Raw genomic sequence first — 26,363 nt, 5'->3', positions numbered from 1 at the left:
GTCAACGCTGACATTTTTATCTCAGCATCTGTTTGCTGTAACGCTCAGTGAGACACTCACTCCAGAGGCTCTGAAACTGAGCTGTAGCCATAAAACCGCAACAGGACAGAAGAGGGAAGCTTTGACGGCATCAATACTAATTCATTTCCAGCTTTTAGTTTGTCTTTATGGCTTTGCCTCTGTGTCCGACGGGAGGTCAGTATTTCAGCGTCTCAGCAAGGAGAAGAAGAGGAGGAAAGCGGGTCGATTCTAATTATAAAACAGGTGTCATGAATGAATATTTTATGTGGAACGGCAGCGGCTGTGTTTGTTCACTTCACAAACTGAGCCAACAGATGCAGCCGTTGCACAAATTGCACAAATGCTGCACTGAAAAATCTCAATTAAATCTTTTTGTAATATTAGAGGTAGCAGTGAGAGTTTGATATTCTTTTACAGTGACTTTATTTGGTTCTGCTGTTTACCTTAAAGGAAAGTATTACCTCCAACGCTACATTAAAATAGTTACATTTAATACTATTCAATGCAAAATTTAAGACCTGAGAGCCTCTGAGGAGAAAAAGGGCAAAAAACTAAAATTTGGAGACCTATGAAACTTCAGCACAGTTTTTAGGGCGACTGTGATTCATATTTAAGATTTTGGAGACCTCATCATCTGATATTTAAACATAAAACCCTTTATAAGCACCTGCAGGCACTGTGAACAAACACAATATTCAGGATAAATACATGAAAGTGGGCTCACAATTCCTTTTTCTTAATAAGTGAGAATATACAGTGATTATAGTATTTTCTTTATTCTGCACTTGTAAACATGCAGCATTATCCTCTCTCACACAAACACACAGATAACACACACACACAAATATAAATGCTTTGTTGTTATTTCTTTGCTGATTGCAGCTCTGCAAATGCAGCATACAATCCTAAACCACTGTTATGTGTCAAGTTATCCCAGTGAGAGAGAGAGAGAGAGAGAGAGAGGAGCTATATTTGGAAGCAGCACTGCCTTGTTCTGTATGGGTATGTAATAAATCTGTTGTGCCATAATAGTGAATGGTGGGTTGCACAGCGCGTTGTGTGTGTGTGTGTGTGTGTGTGTGTGTGTGTGTGTGTGTGTGTGAGGATGAATGGTGGCCTGTCTCGTCCCCACGTACTGCTGCTCCTTGCTAATTGGTCGTCGGCTTAAGTGCTGCTGCTGCAGTATTCTCCAGATAGATGAGATGGAGGGAGAGTCGGAGGGAAGGATGGGGGAGAGGAAGGAGGGAGAGGAAGCAAAGGGAAGGAGGTGGAGAGGGAATAATGCAACAGAGAGAGGGAGGGACAAGAGATTGATGGGTGGGATGGGGCTGGATCGAAGGACGCATGAATAAAAAGGGAAGAAAGGTCTGAGAGAAGGAGACTGAGGACAAGAGGGAAGGAGAGAGAACTGTGATATATGGGTGGAGGAATGTAGGTTGAGGAAAGGAGAACAGGTTAAGACAAGGTCATGTGTTTGAAAACAGTATCTCTCTAGTTTGTAGAATCTGTCCAGTCAATAAATGAATAAATCAAATTAAAATGAATACCTGTACGAATCTATATTCTTCCCTGTGCCTCCAATTAACCCACATCTGTTGGAAATTCTTGTTTTAACCTCATAGTTGTTTACATCCTGTTATGCTGATTTTCTTTTTCTATGCTGCTCACTGGATTTTCTATTTTTAGCCCCATGTAGTGTTTTTCTTTTGTTTCTCCATGCAGCGTCTCTCTTGTCACGTTAACTTTGCTGCTGCAGCAGATAAATTAGCCCCCAGGGGACAATTATGGAGTTAATTTATAAAATGTTATATTTACTGTAAAAACACAAATTGCGGGATTTTGTTTTTTATCTTAACTTCATCTTTCAACAGTTCAGAACTTTCTGTACTTAGCACTGCCAAGTTATGAGATAAGTTGTGTGATAAAGAGTCTGTATGTAAGAGCCAGAGGTGCTTTATTTTAGTTTCAAACAATGACCTAATTTAGTAAAGCAACTCACATTTTTTAGCGATTGCTTGAAATATTAGATTTTCTTGTTGCTGGATCAAAGGGGCATCTTGTTTTGGCTCAGTACAACTTTTGCTCCATGGGATTTTGGCAAAATTCTCAACATCACTTTTACTGGGTTACTATGATTGCAAGCATACCTTCCACCAGCCTGCATCAACCAAACCTATGGATAGCTTTTATTTTGAAAAGAGGAAGTTAATAGTGTTAAAATTTGGGCCAAATATGGAACTTCAATTTACACTTATAGATAAATAAAAGACAAGTTATTTAATGTTTCCCATGACATTAAGATAAAATTCCCGAAACGTCAAGTGACCTCTGCCAGGTTTCCATGACAGCTAGGATGTCTGTGTGTACGTGTATGTGTGTGTGTGTGTGTGTGTGTGTGTGTGTGTGTGTGTGAGTGTGCGCATGTGGGGAAGGAAAGGGGGAGGAAAGGGGGGCAACTAATGTCTTCCGAGGAGCGAGAGGAGAGAAATGAGACGCTTTGGCCAAGAAACAGCAGTAACTCTCTACTCTGTTCATTAGACTGGCCCTGTTATTCCCAACACACACACACACACACACAGACGAGTCCTTGCAGCAGGTGGGCCTTTTGATTTGTCACCCAGGAAGAACTGTGTCTCATTTGCATACAGATGCCCCCTTCAGAGTTTAGGAAGAGTGCGCGCACACACACACACACACACACACACAAACACACACACACACACACACACACACACACACACTGCGTCTTCAGTCCTCCCTTCTAGACTGGAGCCCATACAACCCACTCTTTCTTTTTTCTCCTTTCCTTCTTTCACTTGTCTCCCTTCCTCTCCTCTTTCTCTTAAGTTCTTCTCGGCTGTGCAGTGATTTAGGCGAACAAACCCCAGGAGATTGGATACCGTGTCTGTGTGTGTGCGTGTGTGTGTTTCTAGGAATATTTGTGTAGATTTATATCCACTTCCTCTTTGGAAGTGGATTTATGTACACATGTAAGATTTTTTTTACTGTATATGTTTGCGTTTCTGTCAGTATATTTATCATCGTGTTCGAGTGCCTTTACATACGTTTGTGTGCATGCATGTGTGTGCATCTTGGAGGCTCTTGCACCTTGCATCTGTTCTCTCTGGCAGAGCCTTCATGAGTCTCGTGTGCCGGTGTCAAACAACGGCGGCTTGTTTGCAGACCCCAACACTGAACTGATACACACATTCACACACAGCAAGACAACAAGAAAGAGAGCTGAATTTCTAACCAAATAAATACTTGGAGACCATGGTTAAGTTTAAAGTAGAGCTTTGTAGCTCTGCCTGCTTTGCCTGCATTTTCTTTCCTTATTGTAAGGAGAGAGAAAATAGCTTATAAATATGAATTTCACTAACTACACATATGCTGTATTAATGTGAATTTTACGATTGTAAAAAAGTGAACATTTTAATCTGTACAAAGTGAAGCCTAAAAGTTGTGCCTAAGGATTGATAATTACATGTCTTTACTATTTACATGTGTATTTCTTTTTGAACTTCATTTCATCAGGCTTGTCTCCGGAGAGCTAAGACTACAGCACAATTACATTACACAAACCAACACGTTTTGGGGCTTCTTTGTCTCCTTTCTCATAAAAATATTTATCCAGCAGCTGTGTGTACTCCTTAACACATAGAAACCAACATGCATTTCCAACAAGAATTCCAGACTGCAGCTCTAAAACATATTTAAGAGTGGCACACTGTGTGTCCGACAAGTCTCTAGCAGAGCCGGTGAAACCTCATGCTGTGATTGGCTGGGGGGCAACGATTACATCAGAGACTCCGCAGGCGCTACAACAACACTGGGAAGTGGCTGGGAGTTTAACTGGAGGTGGGATTGTTAAATACAACTGCTGACGTCTTGCTTCAGAATGAGCATGTGACTATAATTTTACCTCTGCTAGTTATTTTACTTTTTACAGGGACCCTGGAGGTTACGAATATTATTTCAAAGGGCGAACGTTTGCATCGTAGTAATATATTTGGGTCATTTAATATGTTTCACCACACGGAATCATTCTGCCACCTGCCAGCTTGCCACTGGTACACACAGCTGACCTGAACGCATATGAAGGCACTTAAATCTGGACACAACATTGTTTTTCCACGAGGTTTGAGGTTATACAAAGGCACAGAAGGAGTCAAACCACAGAAAGACACATTCATGTTATATTTTACATGATATTCCTCTCAGTTCTGGAAATGCAGTTTGTCTGGATGATTTTGTGTCTTTACAAAAAAGTTAATGTGTGGTAAAAAACTTGCAAACCTGCAACCTGTAAAAACTTCAATCAACGTAATTTATTTTACAACAGCATGCAGTCGTGGCAACTAACGCATAAATAATGGTTTTATGGTTGTGTTTAGACAACTCTAAGCACTTGGTTGAGGTTAGGAAAAGATTGTGGTCTTGGTTAAGTACTGAAAAAGTCAACACTGACTTGAAAAATAAGATGAGATGTGTTGGCTTTTTTACTGTTACAACAAACCACCATCTTTAGGGTTAGGTTAGTGTTAACGTTACATGAATGTCACAAGGATGCTCTTGATTGCAAAAAATATAGAATGGAACAAAAATTATGTTTTCTTTCAAACATACTAGCAAAGTATATAAATGTATTTTATAGCCCACAGGGTTGCATTTGCAGCACTTTCATGTATGTTTAGTTAGAAACAAAATGCAAGCTGCTATCCATTTCATCTCTCCCACAGCTCAAACAAACAATCCAAACCTTTGACTCACAGCAGGACAATATGAGCAAGTTGACATCCAAACACACACGCGCACACACACATCACAGCCTCCCCTTCCTCACTGCTCCATTCACATGTCACGTCAGGGCAGAATTAAGAGTTTAGACAAATACAATTTCACCTCTGATCCTGTAATCCTGATCTCTTGTGTTGGTGGGGGGGGGTGCAACGTGAGCCTGTCAAGGCCCCTCTATCCTTGAGGATTCACAAACTCAGTGAACACAAATTTAGGGTCACACACAGCCTTTATAAATTCACAAATGTATCCCCACAGCACTGAAAGAGGCTCTAACTTTCACTGTGCACAACAACCAGCAGGAGGTCAGCGGTTCTGATCTAAACTCACTGAGATACCACTCAGCAGTAAAACTAAGACAATCTTTTACTATATACACAGTATGCAGTATATATATATGTTTTTTTTTGTTTTTTCCTGTCTCTCATCTATCCACATCCGTCCATGGCCCATTCACATCCATACATTTATTGTTCTGCTGATGAAGTAAAACCTCCACCTTATAACACTTCACCACTGTTGAAGGTATTAGTGATGCATCTTACATTTCTTGTGCAGGTATTCTGATATTTGATGGCATATTTTGTTAATATGTGTAACTGGCCACATAATGTGACAGAATGTTCGGCATGTTGAGGAAAACTAGTTAGACAAAAAAGTATTACGTTCAAATTCTTCCGATTCTGCACTGTTGCATTGAGCAATATTTTGTTTTCGCAGTGTCATTATTTGTTTTTGAGGATGCCAAAAGAAAATTAAAACTTTAGTTTCATCCATCAATCCATCCATCCATCCGAAGCAGCAGTGATATCGGCTTCTTACCGGGGTAGAAGTCTTTGGATTTGGACAGTTTGATGGTGGCTCCGGTCTCTTTCTGCAGCTGGACAATGGTCTGACCTCCCTTCCCGATGATCGAACCGGCTGCATAGCTGGGAATCAAAACCTTCAGGAAGTACTCGCCTTCCTCTGCAGCAGGAAACAAGAAACAGGAAGTCAGAGAGAGCTACTGCATTTTATGTTGTTTTCTACTTCAAATAAAGCTGAAAAAGAAAACTGTTACAAACAGCTACAGTATACATTTTTAGTCTGAACCTTTGCCCTCATGCCTGCCTTTTGTTTTATGACAAATTTAGGACAATATTCAGCAATTTTATAAATTTTATTAGAGTTAGCAAAATGCAGAAATACAGGGACTATCTTGTTGGAATGAGTGTAAACTATGGAAGTGGAAACAAAGTGTTTGTCAGTAATCACAGTCTGACAGAACAGATGTGAGCCGGTGCCACATCACTACGCCAAAGCAGAATAATTTGTCTCTCTATCCGTCCTCCTCCCTCTGCTCCCTCTCAACCGACCATGCAAGGCTTCCCGAAGCTGTATAAATCCACCCAATCACATCTAACGATGACTGATATCCATGACAACTAATTATTTCCATAATCAGATGACTCTCTGTCACCGTTATCTCTCCCCTTTCTCTGCACGTCTATTTGAGCGAGCCTCCAAACACTCTCTTCAAATTGGTCTGATCTAATTTCAGCGTCAGGCCCGAGGAATCTGGTCCTCGTCACCGCCTTGGCACGAGGGAAGGATGCTGAGGAATACGTTGCTTGTTGGTTTTGTTATTAATGCTAATCAGATTCAACCAACGAATGTGGATGCATGGCCTCGTAAATGCATAACACCACATGCCTGCCATGGCATACATACACACTCACTCATTAACATGTGCAGATAAGCTCACATAAACAAACACAAAGCAGACAAGCCCAGATTCAGATATTTGTATCATGGTAACGTGGAGCTGCACCTGCATTGAGGAATATTGTGTAAACTCTGAATATGAGAGGAAGATGTTGTCTGTTTCATGTGGCCTTGTGTTGATTGTTTTCATCACTGAGCCCAGCTAATTGCCATGATGGAATAAAGATGTCTTTGAGTGTCTTCACAAGCTGAATCTGCAGTCAGATTATTATGGAAAAATAAATTTGCCCATCCTGATGGTGGAAAATGATGTGGCCTTGCAAAAGAAGTGACCAGACATTCTTCTTTTTTAAAAGTGTCAAAATTTCACCCCCTTTGGCCAAACCATTTTTTAGTTACAAAATAGTTTAGTTTTCTCTCATGTCTTTCTTTTTCACCTCCTTCAGGCTGTGTGTCAAGTGTCTTTAAATGTCATGCTTTGGTTTGCTTTTGTCTTTACCAAAGGTTTTCAAAGAGGCAGGTCTCCCCAGGGGAGCTCTAACTTGTCCAGGGGAGGCTCAGTGAAAAAACATTAGTTATCAAAAGGAGATCACATATAATGTCCTAAATGTGTGTGATATGTGTGTGTGATAAAGATACAGGTCAGTGATACAGTAGTTTGGTAAATATATTTTTATGTACTTGGTGAAGTCTGAAGTTATGTCAAACTGCAATATTAGGTTATCTTGCCTCAACTGTTGAGTGTCTATGGCATGAAGTAACATAATCATGATCCCTCAGGCATCTAGGACTTGAGCGAAACTAACCAAGTAGACTAAGGGGGGTGAGGGGGCACCTTTTTCCAAGCTTTGTTTGAGGGGCGGCCCACAGTCTTAGACTTTGAAAATCCCTGGTCTTAACTGCACAACCTAAGAAATCATCTTGTACAAAATGCAGCCACCTTAGTGTTAACCTAGAGGAGTAAAAAGGAATACATTAGTATTATTTTAATTATTTCAGTATTTGCATTGTCTCTTTTAGAATTTATTTTTAACATGTTACTTGTTTACAAGGCTCTGAATGGTTTAGCATCTTCATATCCCTTTCTATTTCCCCGAATGCTGCCTCATGTAATCAAGCACTGGACATAAAATGTGCTAATGATTACAAACAAGTATGGAGTAAGCAGTGCTTTATTGTAATGAATCAAAACAGCATGAAACTTTGGTCACTTTCAGACCTGTTCAAACAGACTTACTGCAGTGGCTCCTTACTTGCTTGAAAATTAAAAACAACCTCAATTACAGGTTTTCAACTTTTATAATAAATTCTTAAAATACACCTTCAAAATCATTTTGACTTGTAATAGGGAGAATGGCATCTCTGTCACTGCCAAGGCAGGCCAGGAGCACCCGGTATACCATCGCTACATAATATACTATGTGGCATTGGAATCCCAGCAGGAAACCTATCGCGAGAATGGTGTAAAGTTTTATGACATCACGTCACACACCAACAAGACTCTTCAGGACACTAGCTATAACAAGAAGCTAACTCGGTATTCTCAGAATGGATATAATGGCTGCGAAGAGACCAAAGCAGACATTGTGGGAGGAAGCCAGGAAGAGACAATGAAAGCGTGACCGAGCAAGAGACCAGACAATAGTAAATATCGAACTGGCTTTTAGTTAATGGTGTGAGCTCAATGAGCTGAAAGGCTGCAAGACAGACGCTGAGCTGGCCTACTTTCTGTTGGCCTAGTAAGTAATATTGCTATGTGGTTGTTGTTAGCAAAGTTAATGTAACCATAACAAATGCACATGTGCATCTGTCTGTATTTAAGACAGCGGGGAGTTACATTCACTCTAGGGGCGCCAAATTGCAAAAAACACCAAACCTTACGTAATGTTGCTTTAATAAGGTTTGACATTTTTGTAATTTGCCAGACTTTCCTCAGAATGGGAAACAAAATGCTTTAGCATTTGTGCTTCAGTTGATGAAGCTGAAGCAGAAAAAAAACAAAATGGCAATGCATATTTTAATCATTTGTGTTCATTCAGAGGACACATTCAGTGGCTTCACTCGGTGACCGAACCAAGACCGAGACTGAACCTGCAACTTTTTGGTTGTAGACTGCCCGTCGGTACAGAATCACATACAACAACAGAGATATGAAGGCGCTGAGTCAGAGGTTCATCAGCAGAGATATGTGTGTGTGTGTGTGTGTGTGCGCTCATTTGGGACTAGGTAGAACAAATCTATCTCATTCTGAAATAAATGTGCCTTTGTTTCCATGGCGATGATATAAACAGGCTGTGTGTGTAGAAGCACCACACACTCGGTTTCTCATTTCTTCCTCTGGCCAAATAGCTTTGTTTAACATGAGGGTTTGTTTTTGAAATTGGAAATTGGCAAAATATATAATTATAATAGTCCCAAACACTGCTATATATAAATGCACTAAGATGTAGTATCTTTCTCATTAAAATGCTATTGTGCTGATGTTTATTTTGCTATATTCTTTGCTCATGCTCATGAACTTGTCTTGCATGGTTATATCTCTCTGTCACACCTCAGTAGGCTATACATTGTCTAAACTGCAGATTTTTCAGTGCTTCGAGCAGCAAAACTAAATTCCATTCACCTCCATTGGATCGGTCAGAATTTAAAATCACATATTATACCAACAAAAATAAATTAAAATAAAATGAAAATGTACTATGCTTTGAAAAAATAACGTGTGAGGAATCATAACTCTCAAAGAAATCCATAATGTTTTCGGCCTTCACATCAGCAATAACATATATAAAAAAGTAGATTTTATTTTTTCATATTATTCTATAAAGGCACTCATCTTCTTTGAGGTTGTGAATGTAATAACAACTGCTCTACGCAGTTTGGTTGGTTTTGAAGTGTTATGTCTCTTTAAACTGCCACTGATCCAATGTGTCTCAGCCTCCATCCCTAGCAGCATTCTCCATATTTGATAATCCAGGACACATAACCTCAGGAGGCAGATTAAAATAGGATTATTATTACAGGGGCACACTTTCTCACAAGGGCGAGGCGCCTTGTAACACTGTCTGCTAACCAAGCGAATAACTGGAGAAACCGAACTGTAAAAAGACACATGCATACAAAATATTAAACTTACCCTGCTTTGATTGTGAGGTGGACAAACCTGGTATGGCTACATAGAAGATTTATGATCCCATATAGTTACACAGAGTATCATTAAATGCCTTATAATGCCTATAATTATAATAGCCCATTAATTCCTTTAACACCTTTGTTGCAACAAAACAACCGTGTAACTAAGGTGTGTGTGACACCTCACTATAAATACATTTAATTAGTAAAATTAACACACCCACAAAGGTGTTTTCAGTTATTCTGGCTAATCAGGCCTCTGCTGAGGAAGTACATTTGGCAAAGAGTTGCTGTGAGTTTGCTAAGGTTTAAAAAATTCTGTACACCTAAAAGAATCATAAAGAAGTTGTCCCACCTGAACAAGTACAACAGAACTACTACAAGACAGTGAAGTAGATGTTAGTCAATTAAATGGAAGGTGTCTGAGTCCTGAGAAGATGTCTGACAACACCTGTATGGGTTGAGTATGCGTGTGTACAGGCTTTAAATATCGATGACACAGTGAAGCCCTGTTGAAACTTATACCCCCACATAGTGCCTCAAAATCCCCAACTTCCCTTCAAGCTCAATGGTGATGTTATGAAATCTCTTAAGCTAATGATTTTAAAGACCCGTACTGACAATGTTGAACCCACACAGGTGTTTTCACTTATTTTGGATGATTAGATTAGACCTCTTCTCAATGTGGGTGTGAACATACTGGACTCAACTGGGGTAATTCCACATTCACATTAAATGGGAAGGATGGTAGAGATCTTGTCCAAGGAAACTTAGTGTCTCTGTTTCCATTTCTACCAAACTTCTGCTGTGTGCTCCAAACTATTTAGGTTTGTAAAGGGGATTGTAATAGTAGTACAGTTTTAAGAGTATTAAATATGGGGTGGGCTCTGTTCTCATCGCTCAGTGTTCAGCCAAGTCAAAGCATGAGCACACAGACAGGAAACCTGACACTACACTGCCCTTCCTCAGCTCTGCTAGTGATGAAATACAAACTGCAGGGAGCTCAGACATGGATGTAGAGGAGAGAAAAATCAACCTATCTCAGTTTACCCTCTTTTTAGTTTGTAAAAGAAGGTTTCACATCCTTTGTTAAAAGATTGAGTTAATCAGGATCCCCTGATGTGCATTAGTAAGCAAGGTACTTTCAGTGACTTTGATTCTGATTTTGTGTTCAATTAAAGGCTCTTTGCCTCAGACATCTTACTAACTGGAGCTCCAACTGATTCCAAAATGTAAACACCTACATGATAACGATCTTCTCTCCTCTCCTCTTCTTCTTCCTTACCATCCTACTATCTATTCATCATTCTATCATCTATCTGCTTGTTCCTTCTCTCCTTCATCTTCTGACTTAAGTTTTCTCAAAAACAGAGCTTTCAAAAGCTTGTAAAGATGTCTGATCAAAATACCAGAAGACATCTATATAATATAATTTAACTAGTTGCTTGTTTTCTATACTCGATTTCAGTTGAACATGAGTTGAAGAAAGTTATAATTTGGTTGTGATTCCATGATTTTTGTTGAATGTGCTTCACCTTCTTTTAGAATCAACTTCATTTCAGAACAGGCTCCACATACTAATTTTTCAAATGTGAACATGGTGAGAAACTTTCTCTAGTCCATCTTTATATTTTCACCCTTATCTTGGGAACCTCGGATAAGCTGGCTATCCCTAATTAGCTGCATAGAAACAACAATGATGTAATGCTTGCTCTTAGCAGCACTTTGTTTTTAAGCTTGAAAAAAATATCACGATTGTGGCCTAAAACTGTCTGAATTTCTTATTTCCTTCATCTCCCAAGCTTTCATCCTCATTTCCTTTCTTTTCCTTTCAAATACTCCTCTTGTTCCCTTTAGTCTCCTCTCCTCTCCTCTCCTCTCCTCTCCTCAGTGTGCTGCAGTGACCCACTTTGAGTAGGAAGCCTTGGACTGACCTGCTTTATATAGAGGCTAGCTAATTATAACCAGCCTGTATTAATAAGGCAGGGGAATTGGTAAATATGAAACACACACACGTATGCACACACAGACACATACAGAGCGTATGTGCAGCATAAAAACAGATACAAGCACAAACACTCACAAACACCTCTTCCACAAACAGACCATTTCCGACGCCTCATAAACAAGCCTACACACCTTGGCAACATGACTCATCATGTATATAAGAGGATGTAATGAGTGACTCATGTTCATCACTTTTGTCTGTTGCATGGTAACACATGTTACCATGGAAAAATAAGTATATCTATGCAGCATCGATCCTACCCTGAAACAATTTCCACAATTAAAATTACACTAAAAAAAGTACTCAAAATGTAATCCTTATTAACATGTCGTGAACCTCTGCATCCTCACCCATAGCCTATTTATCTGTCTGCATCTTTGATGATTCTGATCATTATTTGCCATTCAGAAAATATTTGAGTGACACTTTTATGTGCTAAAATTATAGTTTTCCACAAAAGGAAAATATAAAAAAAAACAAAGTCAAAGTAGGTGTTTATGCACAGAAAGCCTGTGAGATACAATATCCACCAACTCAACAACATATTGTTAAATTCATCTCTATCATTAAACAGCACTTCAGCGCTCCAGAGCTTGTTAACAGGGTTATGTAACACAGACTGAGTTACACTTTAGAAATAAGCTTTTTAGCAGGTTTGATAACTGTCATGACTCAATTTTCATAAATATGAACTAACTTCCAGATATTGGAAAAAAAGCTTGAAAACTGTGCTGCACTATCAGCCTCTTCCTCCCACACTGCGCTATGCTGAATAACACTGTTTACAAGGACATTTTATTAACATTCCTCAATGTGTATCAGGTCTATCTGCCCTTTTTAAAACCCTCTGACATATAACAAAAGCTTAAAAAGTGATGTATCTTTCTCTTGAGCTCTTTTTAAACCTCTTAATGGTCTTAATCCCTTGACGCTGATTGTCGCGAATTCGCATCACACCTCTTCCTTTCAGACTGCAGCCAAGATAGCGCATGTATTCCCCCAATGCCTGTTGGTGCACATTCGATAAGTACCTTGTAACCTTTTGCAAGCCCTGGTTTCTCGTTTATGCCTGTTGTCGCTAATTTGCATCATACTTACATCATACCTAAATTTATGTCTTTTCTATGTTCTAAAGACAAATTAACAATCTTCACTTAATTTAACAACAGCTTGAAAGCAAATGAAAATACAAATCATTTTTATTGTAAAAAAATTCAGGCGTCAGTTCGAGTAAAATCTCGTAGCCTATTGTACATCTAAGACACATTAGCAGACTCTAAAGTCTTCTCTGTACTATACTCTATATATGATGTTATGACTCTGTGCACTTTCAAACTGGTTTGCCAAAATGCCTAATGAGTTTTGACATTCTAAATACTGTAGAATACCTAGCAAAAAATAAAAGCAAAAAATAAAAATAACCTACATGAATCAAAACAAATCCAGGGCTTAAAGTTCTCCGGCGCTGTGCCAGAAATCCGGCGCGAGTAATTTTTGTATTCGACAAAATATAAATATGTCTGTGGAAAATAATCTAAAATTATTTCTTTTTTTAACTTTCGCGTTATGTGTGTATGAATCGCCAGTCTTCCTCTGCACAATTGGTGTCGGTGTATACTGAAAGAAAGAGGACTGGCACTTCCTGGCGACGTGGACACACATTGGCTATTGTAGGCTGTGAACAGGGCATGGAAGTTTCTATTGGGTCAATTAAGGTGTCACTCAAAAAGTCAATGTGTAGACGCATTTTTTGTTTACATGCTAGCTGTACTTAGGCTAATATAAAGTAACGCAATAGCAGTTTGTGTGTATTTATTGAAATAATAATGCGTTTTGGACTAACTATTTTCCTGGTTTGGATTGTCTGGACGTAACAAGGCCATTTTTGTGGAATTTAATCCACCGGTGGAGTACGGCTTCACAGATAAGTGGTGTCAATTTTGATAATAGGTAGTGTTTGAAGTGGGCCACCGACAAGTTACTGCTACATTTTACTCTTTGGCGTCCCGGGACACAAAGTTACGCTCTTGCCCCTTACCCTCCATCTTTCGTAAAACCCGAACACATTTCAGACACAGAAACATTTCTTGCTTTAAGCCCTGCAAATCACTAACTTAGTTGCTTAATTTACTATACTATATATACTATACTATTTAATATACTGTAATACTGCAAAATATAAGGGTTAAGAAATTGGCTTACATGATAAAACTAAATAAATTTTTTTTTAGTTTACCATGCATGTTTCATTCTGTAGTGAAGCTGCTTACTAATTGGAGATATCTTGTTGACTATTTCGCGCAGTTGTAAACCCATGAACTTCCCTTTGGAGAACACAAAGGTAAGTCCTTATTTTGTGAAATTATCCTGCCACTCATGTCACTAGCATCATCCTAATGCAGTGTGAACCCCGCCCACAAAGAGTTGGGTTACATTTTTACCAGTTTCAGAACAACCAAGCCACATTTATCTGCCTGTCACAGTTGTAAATTCTAATTATGTATATTTAATTACACCCCACGCTCCCTTTGGCAAGTCATCCTACGTCCCAGGGGTGCAGGTGATACTCACGCATGCTGATCTATCCGAGCATAATAAGCAGTCAGAGGCTCTGCTAGCCAGATCTGACCCATCAGTGTCAACACTAACCTCAAAATCCGATAGAGGTCACGAAACACTCATCCACTCGATATTCCCTCTCACTGGTCAGCAAATTGAAAAGCGATGGTAAAAAACATCTCCACTCCGGGGTGTTTGAGCAAAATCAATTGGTGTCACATGAAATAATTTATTCTTTGAAAAAAGTACTCATTGGTTCACTTCAAAAATTCAAAATACATTTTAAAACAAGCTCCCAGAGTGGAGATATGACAACCCAAAAACCATAAAAGTCCAACCATAATGCCATCTATTGAGGTTCATGGCTACTTAGGCTGTTAAAACAACACAAACAATATTACTGCTGGTTAGATGCAGTGTGTGCGACAGAAAACCTGATGTCTCAGCATGATGTCAGATTCATTGTTCCCTGCTACTATTTTCTGCACTTGTTAATATGAAGCATCATCAAAGATCCAGCATCTCAGCCCCCCCGTGTGCAGCAACTCTTTCATGCTGACAGCCTAATGAGCATGTAAACTTTCAGTCCAAATAAGAATAAGAAAAACACCATAATTACAGACATGGTGATTGTTACTGATTACTTGTTAGTGTTTTAGCTGTCGGAAATTATGGAGGGAGTATTTTGTGGGGTTCCTTAAAGGATGCAAGACACAACAATGACCTCAATGTCATATAGAGAGCAGAAGGCTGTTGCACAAGCTCTCAGTAAGTTCAAACATAGCTTGAGCATAGGGTTCAGTTTGTGTCAAACAAATGTTTGTTGGATCGTTCACCTAAACCCCCCTTTCCAACTGTGGAAATACACGTGGTGGGCGTCGAACAGTTCTTATAACATTTTTAACAGCAATTGGCAAAATGTGCAGAGGTGTGAATTTTGTGAGGGTTTAAATTGTTCTCTTAAAATCTGTTTTCATTATTCACATTGTCAAAGTTTAGTGTGAACAATCAAGTGAAACAGCACAAATGCCTTTGAGGAAGGACTGTTGTGTGCACCTTAACTATTCATTGCGTCTACACACAAAAGACCAACTGGAGAGTTATTGGAGAGATGTTGAAACTTGGGCAATGTTAGGTAGTTTACCAACCCAATCTCATCTCAGGCGTCACATATACACGCTTTGACAAAACCGTGGATATTGTTCGCAAAACTGCAATTTTGCTTGTGTATGATACACACTTTGCTATAGTGTTGCAACACAAAGGAGGCCAACCCTACCTACATGCATATATTTACTGACTTAGCTTTAGGCACTAACTTCTGTGTCGGGTTAAGGTTAGGGTACGTTGCCTCGGGGGGCTGTCAACACAAACATTGCTAGCTAGCGTTTCCAGTCTTCCCCGGGAATCACAGACGTGCCAGGATGCGTCTCAGACACACACACACCTGGGGGCTTCTCCTGTACACACAGAATTGACGTTTTGTGTGAAATAAATACGCTCGTCAAGCGTGTATAGATGGCACCTGGCATGAGAACAGGTTGAGTTTACAGATGACAGCATGTTTTAAACAAAATTTTTTAATAACAATTGTAATCGTATTAAATTGTAAGTGTCTTGCAGTAGTTTCTTTCTCCAATCATACCTGAATGTTCTGTTTCACCGCTGCACTGATTTACATTCATATACTTTAAGTCCACAGTGATGAAAAGGGGGCAACTAAATTGCCTTATTTGAAGTTACCTTAAAAGAGATGCTAATAATGTTACTGTAATTTCATGTAGGCTTTATTATAGTCCTGTATTTTTTAATTAAGACTGCTAATTGAGGGAAAAGTGTACTTTTCCTCCCATAGTTTTTTTCAGGTGATCAAACTGGAAACTTTCCACTTGTAAAATTAAACATCACCACTCCACAACACAAACCTCAAACACACTGAGTTAAATAAATTAAATTAAGAAATTAAATATCTGCGCTAGAAAATTGAGCAATTTCAATTTAAAACCACTGGCGACTACAGTTAGAGTATAATGGTGTGAGAGAGAGAGTGTGTGTGTGTAGATATGGTGTGTCTGCAGCTGAGTTACCCCGGGGTTCCCTACTGGTTGCTGTGATGAGGGTCTTTGTTTGCAGCACTCTAAGCAACACATTCACACAGACAGACAAATCCCTGCAGTTACACACACACAGGAAATACACACATTTCCTTTTTAGCAAAAGGATTAGACAAAAAACATGCCTCTTTTTCTGTGTATATGTGTGTGTTATGAAAATGTAAAAGGAAAAGGAACTAGCAGCAAAAGGTCAAAGAGTGGACCGCAGTTACCACCTTTGGAAATGTAGAGGTCTTTCACAATAAATAATAAATGGTCCTCCAACAGGACATAACTTGATGAGTAAACAGTCCAATCTGTTGCTAAGGCCCCTGCGGACCCGCCAGGCCCAGAATAGGCTCTCCATGCTGGGGGATTGGAGGCTCAAATCCTGGGATCTGGTGTCCACGGGTCTGCAGGGGCAGGGTGGGGTGGGGGGTGGCTGAAGATCACAAATCCTTTCCCATGTTGTGTTACTTTCCGTCACATGCTTCACTCTGACAAACATATCTAAAATAAACTCTTTATAGCAGAAATAGGGGACATTAATGAGTTTTAAAGAGTTACTAAATTAAAAGTACAGTTTTTTCAAGTTCTTTTTGAGAAAATCTAGTAATTGTGCCCTTGAAATAAAATCTGAAAAAAAAAAAAAAAGTTTATGACATCGTCTTGTACTCCACATCTTGTAAATACATGTGTTCGCTGTGATCTGAGCATCGCATAAAAACAGCTAATAACTTTTGTCATTTTGTAGTGAACTCTGTTCAGTTGTTTCTGACTACAGATGGTGGAAATCCAGATGTTACACGCCACCTATGGCAGAATTCATACTGCAGTTACATAAGTAACATGTCTGGAGTCATAATTAAAACTTTACAATTCATTGTAAATATGACACAACACATTAAAGCTAAAACTAGGTGTTAAATTGCTCTCTAACAGTTTTTAGGAATTTTGCGTTTAACAGTGTGCATCACAACTCTGTATGCTGTTTATGTTTAATGGTTGACAGTCACCCCCTGTGACTACATTCCTTTAGAGTTATTGTAGGGTGTTTTCTCAAATCCAATACTGAAATAATGGTCAGGTCTAAATTCACTATTTATACTACATGTTTCCAATTTAAATGTTTGGTCATAGTTATATGTAATATACATACTTTAAGATCAATTAACTAATGGACTATTGTTTGGTATTATATATTATGTTAACAGTTTGCTAACGTATTTGGACAACACTGGTCTCTAGATAAATCCGATTAACCTATTGTCAAACATCTGGGAAATTGGATATGTTGCAGTTTTTATTATAATTAGTCAATACAATGTTGGATTTGTATATGAAATATTCAATTAGAATGATCAAAATAAAAATGATCCATTTATTTCAGTGGGCAGTTTTACTGTTTAATGATAATTTAAATGCTTTGTTAGATACGTTTCCACCTTGACAAGGCAATATATCTGAGGAAAACTTAAATGGAATTGACAGATATCCGAATTCAGCTATAAATATCACAATCTGCCTTTACGAACTAAAATGGGTTAAATGTACCCAAGAGATCTTGACCAGATTCTCGCGCAGCTTTGTGTAGAAACATCAGATGTGAGTCCCACATTAGGGGCAAAGTCTGAAGCGTAGCAGTGTGAACACATGTAGCCTCTACCGAGGAAGGGGGGTGGCTCTGGTATAGAGGCCTTGACCTCTGGGGACTTGGAAAATATTCATCTAAGCAGGGAGGGTTGAGGGGGGCAGGCTTTGTCTAACACACCCCCTCCAGTCCTCTGCTCTTTTGTTGGGAGGTAGTAATCACACGCACGCACACACACATATACACACAAACACGCAAAGCTCTCCAGCAGTGAGCCTCTGACCAGCTGTCTTCGGTCTGAAAGATGGCCACCGTCCTCATAAACACAGATAGCTCGCAGAAAGCAAGCAGGAGGAAATATCTCTGTCTTTAGCGTTCTCTTCTCTGCCTCTACGTGTCTGAATGTTTCACTTTTCCCACGTTGTTCATTTAATTTAGATTTGACATTTTAGGTAGTGACTTTCAGTATGCAGACGGAGACCCAATTTCTTCATCACTACATCTATCACTAGATTCAGGAGCTGTCAGCAGTTGCCGTAAGGCCCCTAACATTCTTTTGAATAATCAAATATTTGGAGAAGAAATGAGAAAGGGGGTTTCTAAAGTCTACAGGGTACAGCCCAATAACCTCCTTGGAGTGAGGGATTTAATTCCTAAATCTTGCATATCTACATTTGGATTATTTTTTAATTAAAACTTTGAAGTCAATATTACCAAATCACAGATGAGTGTGTTCTTTAAAAAAGAGCTATTTTTCTCTTAAAGGTATTAGGGTGACTCATAACACCAGCAGCATCCAGTACTGTGTTTTGTTTTCATGCCAGAAATCCTCATTCTTAGAGACTGTTTTTAAAATGGAGGACATTTCAATTTGGAAAATTGTCTTGTTTTGTTTTTCTTAGAAAAATAATAAGTGGCTCCTGTTATTTGACAAAAGTTTGAAGCAACGATCAGAATAAATACTGGATAGTTAATAATAAAATATATAGAATAAAAGTGCTGGTCAGTAACAGACGGGTTAATACCTCCATGCATTTATTCTAAATAGAAACCCGACAGAGTAATCTCATTGAAGAAAAACATCCTGCTACAGAAATGCAGTTTGAATAGAGGTTTAGGACAAACCAATGAAATGCCTCCATACTGAAACGATCCCTATCATCAGGGCGTCTGCGTAGAAATTGAAGCAGACATGGTGGCTATGGTAACAAAGATAACTGAAGCAGCCGTCTCCTTTCTCTCCAATGTGTGTCTGTGTGTGTGCCTGTGTGCATGAAAATCGGTGTGTATTGTTCATGGACCAAGGCTATTTCAGAGGAGGGGGCCCTTCCAGTTGTCCTCGCTGCATCGGCCCTTTCATCACTCCCTTATCCATATTCATCGCCACCCTGCTCTCCTCTCCTATCAGAGACCAGCTAGCTGTGACCGGCGACTCGCTCCACCAATCGCACACCTCCCTTTGTGGGAATATACCCACCTCTCATCCTCTTCACCCCACCCTGTACAATGGCTTCTTTTTTTACTTTGACGCAGTGGCTTTAAAAAACAAAGAGGAAGAGGAGAGGGTGGAGAAGGAGAGTTGCAGCTACCGCTGGCAGAGCCATGCAGATAGCGGCTACGAATCGATCGACAGCCTCGGAAACGGTTGTCGAGCTTGCGTCGTCAATGGCAGCCTGCGATTGATGATGGGGTGGGTGGAGGACGAAATGATGGGAGGATGAGGGTGAAGGAGGACAAGAGAAGGAGGGTGCAGTTGTGATGGTCTGAAGTAGAGCATGATTAGTATGGATGAGGAGGAAAAGAAGATGGAGAGAATGGAAGAGGAAGAGAGAAGAGGGAGCAGCCGAGAAACGCTCGGACTCGTGAGTGAATAAAACAGGCGTGTCGCAGAGGAGAACGCCGTGTTCTGCAAAATACCGAGGATGAAGGACGAGTGTAAACCGTGTAATTTACATTCAAGACTAAATGTATGAAAAATTCAACGATTTATTTTGTAAGAATCAATCTCAACAGTTCAAATAACTTTTTTTTTATTTAAAAAAATCTTAATTTCTATGTATTCTGGCTCACATTGTTGCATTTTTGGTAATATTTAGGACTGAACCCCCTCTGCCAAGTGTCTGTTTTCAATTGTTCAGAGCCATATGAGGGGCTTCTTGCTCCTCAGCCTGGACAGCCGATCAATGTGAGGAAGGATATCCCAAAAAAGATGCTCCAGGAGCAACAGAAAACACTTCAATCAATAGCATCAAAGGCTCTCTCTCATGCAGCAAAGGCTCAATACTATGTGTGTGTATATGTGTCCATCTGCAGCGCAGTACATCATTTACACACCCGTTCATCTTTCTCATTTGACTTCTTCTCTGCTTTTTGTAACTAAAGTTAGACATAAAGACAACTACACAACACATACACAAATCTTTCATCATACTGCTAGTCCCCTAATGTCACTTGGCAAGGGCATTTCAAGGCCCCCCCTCCTCTTTCCCAACACCGGCTTGCCAGTCCATCCATTTACTAAATTAATGTATTATATCTTACAGACAGGAGAGAATAGAAGAGAAGAGAACAGAAGAGAAGAAAAAGCCTATAAAATAAAGTGATGAACGGACTGACAGGTCTGTACGTCCAGGTCAGCAAACTTTTCCCTGACTGTTGAACCTGTAGACGTCCCCGCTCGCATGTTCATTTTCTAACCACCTACATGAAAATTGAAAAACAAACATCCAATTTATTTTGTTTGTGCTTACATAAGACTTCTTAATGGCTTATACAAGCAGTTTTTTTCCCCTGAAAGCTGCATTTGTTTTGAATGGACTGAATCGGAGTCATTTACATTAGGCTGAGAGCCTACTGTTAGGTACTGGAGTATTAGTAATGGTATATACAGTTGCTTACACAAATATCACTTCGTAGTGTCAGTGGAGGGTTTTAGCTTCACCATGGTCTGGATGCTGTTTGTTTTCCACCAGAAAAAATAGTGCATTATTATTTTGGGGCTTAGAAATGCTGATGTTTAAACATATTACAATTACAATAGCAAAAAGTTACAATACTTTAACCTTTTAACCTGTGTGTGTCATAAATACTGTAACTCTATTTTAACTGTTGATGCATCCCATACACCAAATTATTAATACATTTAAGTTGATTTTTTTATTTCCAACAGATATTAAGTAGCCCTGGATATCCTCATATCCTGAATCATTTTGACCAACTGATACTGTAAACGTATTAACTAAATGCCAACACTGTTGCTGTAAACTCACCGGAAGGCTTAATGATATTCAGATTTTCAGAATATGCTACTTTACAGGAAAATAATCCATTCTTCAGGAGTTTTTTCTCCAAATAAATGTAATCTAATTTAAACATACATAGTAAAAATACTAAACCCTGGTTGGCCAACAAGTTCAAACCTCAAAAAACGAAATCAAATATTAAGACTGACTTTATCAAACATCTCTGATCATACATGCACATGATTAAAGGAAAATCTGAATTCCTCTAATGTGGGGGAGAACCCTGCTGGGTCGGGTTGAGGGGTAGGAGAGGTGCCGAGATAAGAATGGGTTTGGGTTGGTGGATTAGGTGCCTGTCGGGGTGCGGGGCTGTGAACAACAGCTACTGCATCTATCTATTGATCTTCTTCTCTGCTTCTTAAAGACTATCAGCTTTTCATAAGATGTAGCTATGATTTATGACCCTCGGGGTTACAGTGGTCTCTTGTCGTCCTGTATCTGCTGTCTGACAGCTGACTAACTCTTTCTCTATAATGTCGCTTCTCACTTTCCACACACACACACACACACACACACACACACACACATGTTTGAATAAATCCTGGACAGAAACCAACCAGAAACTCAGTGAAAAAATCCAAGACCCATCTTTGCTCGTCTTCTTTGACTAATTAAATAGTTTTAATAGTTAATAGTCTACTCACTTCTCATTCACACAGATCTGAGTGGCATGAACAGAACACATCACTTTGCACAAGCATTATACCCTACATCTGGATATATTTCTAAGCTGTAGTTGTTGGATAAAAAAACATGACTGAAAATGTATTATTAATATTTTTTTTCTCAGATGAAGAGAAATATTTCTGATTGAAAGGCTTTATTCTTTCTTTTAAAGCTTAAATTAGTTTTCAACCTCCCTGTGGTAAAGGAAAACTGTTAAAACAACAGTCATGTGCTTTTTACTCAACAGCAGCTGCACACTGCATACTGTAGCAATTAAATATCACACTCTGTGCACAATCAGGGAATGAACATTTCAACAATACATCAGCAGTCATAATCCCAAATGATGATATGGCTAGCATGAGGTCAAAGGTCATCAGGACTCATCTGTGCAGTAATGTTGGGTATCATGATAAAAGAAACACTGAATTTGTATAAAAAGCATGAAAATGGATGTTATGGAACTGATAACACACAATATAAACAATATCAGCATGCATTATCCTGGATCATGAGTAGAATATGACGGTGTTACATGTTACTTTAAATCCTATTTAAATGTCAGGCCCTGCAGCAGTCAGACCTCATCATTGAAATGCCCTAAAATTAAGATGTCACTCTGCAGAATTTGGCCTTCAAGAACACATGTACGTGTTGTCACTGCTGAATCAGTCCTGCATTAAAGAAGGTTAAAGTAAAGATTATAAAACAGGTAGAAAATCAACTCTTACCATGAGTCTCAGTTTCTTGGTGAGGGAAAACAATGCCTTCAGTTTCAAAAAGGGGCTGCAGGAAGGCCACTACAGAGAGAGGAAGCACATGGGTAGGGAGTGTGTGGTGTAAACTAATCATGCAGAGAAACAACCATTATTATGATCTCTTAGCAGCACTTTGAATTATTTAACTTCAGAACTGCAGCCTGCGTGTAGCTTAAAAATATAAATACAAAAGCATATTCTCAGTGGAAATATACGGCTTCTGGTGAAAAGCAACTGAATTAATTGTCAGTGCAAAATTGTCACGAAAGACCTGAAACCAAGCTCTGATTCCTCTGTTGTTTTTCTTAAGGCGATGTAGTGAAGTGTGTGTGGGAGTGACTTGTTCATTTTCAACCAAATGTCATCCGATCATCAGCCTGATGCTGCCGGCTGAGGAAGTGTTGACCTGGCGGCGCCGCGGCCGTCCTCTCTGCCAGAGTAAAAGCTTGGTCGGCAGTGCTCATCATCATCATCATCCCAACCTTTTCATTTGTCTAAATGGACGAGCTGTCTGACTGTTTAGCAGGCAGGAGGATGGTCCCCTGAGGGCAAGCCTTACATTCAGCGAGGAGAGGCCGTTAGTGCTCCGAATGCTGCATCGATCTGCAGCTAAACCACGCTGTCTAACCTGAAGCTCCCCCCTCCTCAGCCGGACACTCTCTCTGTTTAATTGTTACTCCTGAAGACAGCTATCATGTTTTTTGGTGGGAGCTGAAGAAACTGTTAAAAATGACTGTCCTGTTCTTTTCTGTCATTGCTGGAAGGGCCAGGTCAACCAAAATCAACAAAATGATAAAAACTTATTTATCCTCAGGACTCTCTATGGGTCACACTATGTTTTTTTTTTTTATTGTGCCACCTGTCATTTTGCATTAAAAGGGACAGGCCACTCAAACTCTACAGGTCTATAAAGATTTAATGTACTTAAAACATTACAGTAACCATCATACCTACTTACTTGTGTGAGTGAAATATTGCTAAATCAGGCCAATAATGACACCTCAGTAGGGATATATCTGATGCCATCCTGTCATGTTGACCACCTCTAATATGATGGAGGGTCCTCTCTGATAAAACTGCAGTAAAAATCTGATTTTCTTATCATATGTTTTTTTTTTTTTTGTTTTTTTTTTAATTAAACAGATTTGATTTATAATTCACCAGGCACTGATCATTTCACTTCGGGGATGTTTTAGAGACTTTTCTGCCCTGACAGGAAAGATATTTAGGGCAAAACTTATTTTTTTTAACAAGAAAATAGCCACATTTAAACACATTCAGCATGCCATAACTGCTGCATATGACTTCAGTCAAAGAATATTACTAATATTATTACTAATCTTAGAATTAATGGTGCAGATTACCTAAAATGTACATTTGTTTCAAAATCTTAATGAACATCATATTCCAAATTTGATTTTAACTCTAATCATATCTGCCACTTTATGTCAGAAGCGTCCAAAATAATATTACATGTTCATACTGACAGTCAGATTTAACAATTTGCATTAAAAGTTTGGGTCATGTAAAATCTACAAATTCTAATTAAAGCAAAGTCTTATACATTCAAAATCTTTAGCTGCACCATCTCTTCACTGTGCACACAATGTTGTGTAAATAACACATTTAAAAGCGTAGTGTATGTCCAAATGTCCATGATGGGGTGCATGGCCAGATAGGCTTCTAATGGTTGTAATGCTGGGTGATGGGAATGCTTGGCGCATGAGAGCATGTAAACAAAAACCAAATATGGTGATTGCCATGGCGACATATCCATATTTCATCCAACCAGAGAATGATGAAGAAACATGATTGGACAATTTAGAGAAAAAATATCTCCCTCCTAGCTGCAGGTTATTAAAATCAGAACAGCAAAGCATGATAAAAATATACAGGCACTGGCATGCTGCAATAACACAGAGACACTGTCGCATGAGCTGCCCTGTATTCCCCTTGTTCTTTCTGGCTAGCCACAGGCCTGCTGTTAATATGAGTCCGCTTGTTTATCCGCTTGTGTAATTGTACACAAAGCGGCGATGGTGGCTGATGTGAGAGATTATCACAAGGTCATCCGTCGACGGGATGAGAGCCTGCGATCACGCACCAGCCTGATCTGGCTTTCACTTGTTTACATCCTTATTTTGGCTCCAGCATGGCCGCTGTGGCTGCGCGTAAATCTTAAAACGCCATAAAAACAATTCGGCTAATATAAAGAGGCTAAACAGTCAGGATGTGCGCGAGGGGAACCGGCGGCTTCCCTCCAAATGCCCCCTTAGTCCCTTTCATTGTTTTCTTTTCATCAAAAGCGGCGGCCCATGTTTTTTTTAATGCTGATGGAAAATGACTGTTGTTCGTTAGAAAGCGGATAAAAAATCGTGCCCTCTATATTTATATCACTGCCTAAGTGAGGAACAATGAATCTGTGTCTGTAACATTCCACTATGTCCCTCAAGAAACAGATCAACCTGCTCTCATTTTCTCTCTGCCTGCCTCAGGACGAAGCAACATTCACCGAAACACAAACAGCTCCCGCATCCCCATCGCTGCTCTTACCTCCCGTGTTTGTGCGTTTGGTGCTGCTGGCCTCCGTCGGAGTCTCCAGGGGTCTTTTACGTGAGTCCGGGGGATCGGACTCCATGTGTGGTTGTTGGTTGTGATGGTGAGGATTTGAGAAAATCCCGTTTTGCTGTACTGCTCCGCCGGCCATCATTTTCGAGCTTGCTCTTGGATGCTTGGGCTGCGTTTGCGTTTAAATCCCCCCTTTTCCCGTTTTTTTTACGCAACGTAGACGTGCAGATGAGTCCTTGCAGAAGGCAAAAGCGATTTAGGAATTGGAAAATACGCCTGTTTCTTACGGACGGGGAAGGTTAGCTGCGCGTTTCTCCGTGGTGCGCCGTGCGTACAGAGATGCTGCGCAGGGACAGAAAGAATGAAACGCTGGAGCGGCGGATGATCAGCTCAGAGGTGGGAAATCCGAAACCTCTGCAGATGGAGTTTGATCTTGGCTACTAAAACCGTGCAAATGGATCGTCAATCTTCCATCAACCTTTTGAGATGCGGGCTAGGATATGTGTGTCATTCCGCTGCAACTGGATAAAAGAGCGTACTCATGTCAGGCAGTGCAGGATGGTGGCGCTCCTCTGCAACAGCCAGCGAAACGAAACAATAAATAAAACAAAACAAAAAAACACACACAACCGAAAGACAAAGAGGTGAAATCAACCGAGGAAATAAGAAGGAAAGGAAAGGTCGGTGAAGCAACACTAATACAAAAAAATCCGATGCGTTACTGGTAGGCTATTATAATTTCTTTCTTCTTATGTCCTGGCTCCGATCATGAAGACACCCGGGGGTGACGGGGTGCGTGATGAGGGTCCGGAGACGCGGAGCTGGAGGAACACACAGAGAAAGAGACGTTTTTTCCTGCTCGTTCTCTCGGTGAAGATGCTGCAGTCTTGCGTTCAGAGCATCCCTTCTCTGACTGGCTGCTAGAGGGAGCGTAGGGGAGCGACTGACGTCACAATGCCTTCATTGACATCCCGTAAACTTGTATTTCCCGTGTTTTAATGTTGCCTAAAAGTTAGACTTGTCAGTGTGTTGTCGTGTTTGTTTGTTTTTTTGGTCAGGAAATAGCCTAAAGCTTAATAATAACACTAAAGAAAAAAAAAGAAACTATTTTTTGTCTAGTTTGAGCAAAGGTCTACTGAAGAAAAAAAATGGAAACACTTGCCAATG

General features: G+C 39.7%; 1 protein-coding gene across 1 annotated transcript in view; it reads right to left on the bottom strand.

Moving 5' to 3' along the window:
• Positions 1–25,985, bottom strand: part of LOC123985297 (RNA-binding protein Nova-1-like) — a 77,311-nt gene extending 51,326 nt beyond the window's left edge. The window contains exons 1-3 of the mRNA XM_046072755.1: positions 25,182–25,985; positions 22,602–22,670; positions 5,641–5,784 (exon numbers count right to left, since the gene is read on the bottom strand). Coding sequence (XP_045928711.1) covers positions 5,641–5,784; positions 22,602–22,670; positions 25,182–25,338 — 370 coding nt within the window. The 5' untranslated portion in view covers positions 25,339–25,985. The remainder of the gene's footprint in view (positions 1–5,640; positions 5,785–22,601; positions 22,671–25,181) is intronic.
• Positions 25,986–26,363: the final 378 nt, after the last annotated feature.

Source organism: Micropterus dolomieu, linkage group LG17 (assembly GCF_021292245.1).
Source record: "Micropterus dolomieu isolate WLL.071019.BEF.003 ecotype Adirondacks linkage group LG17, ASM2129224v1, whole genome shotgun sequence".
NCBI classification, from domain to species: domain Eukaryota; kingdom Metazoa; phylum Chordata; class Actinopteri; order Centrarchiformes; family Centrarchidae; genus Micropterus; species Micropterus dolomieu.
Note: the sequence above shows the minus strand (reverse complement) of the source record. Positions and strands in the feature narration are given on the sequence as shown.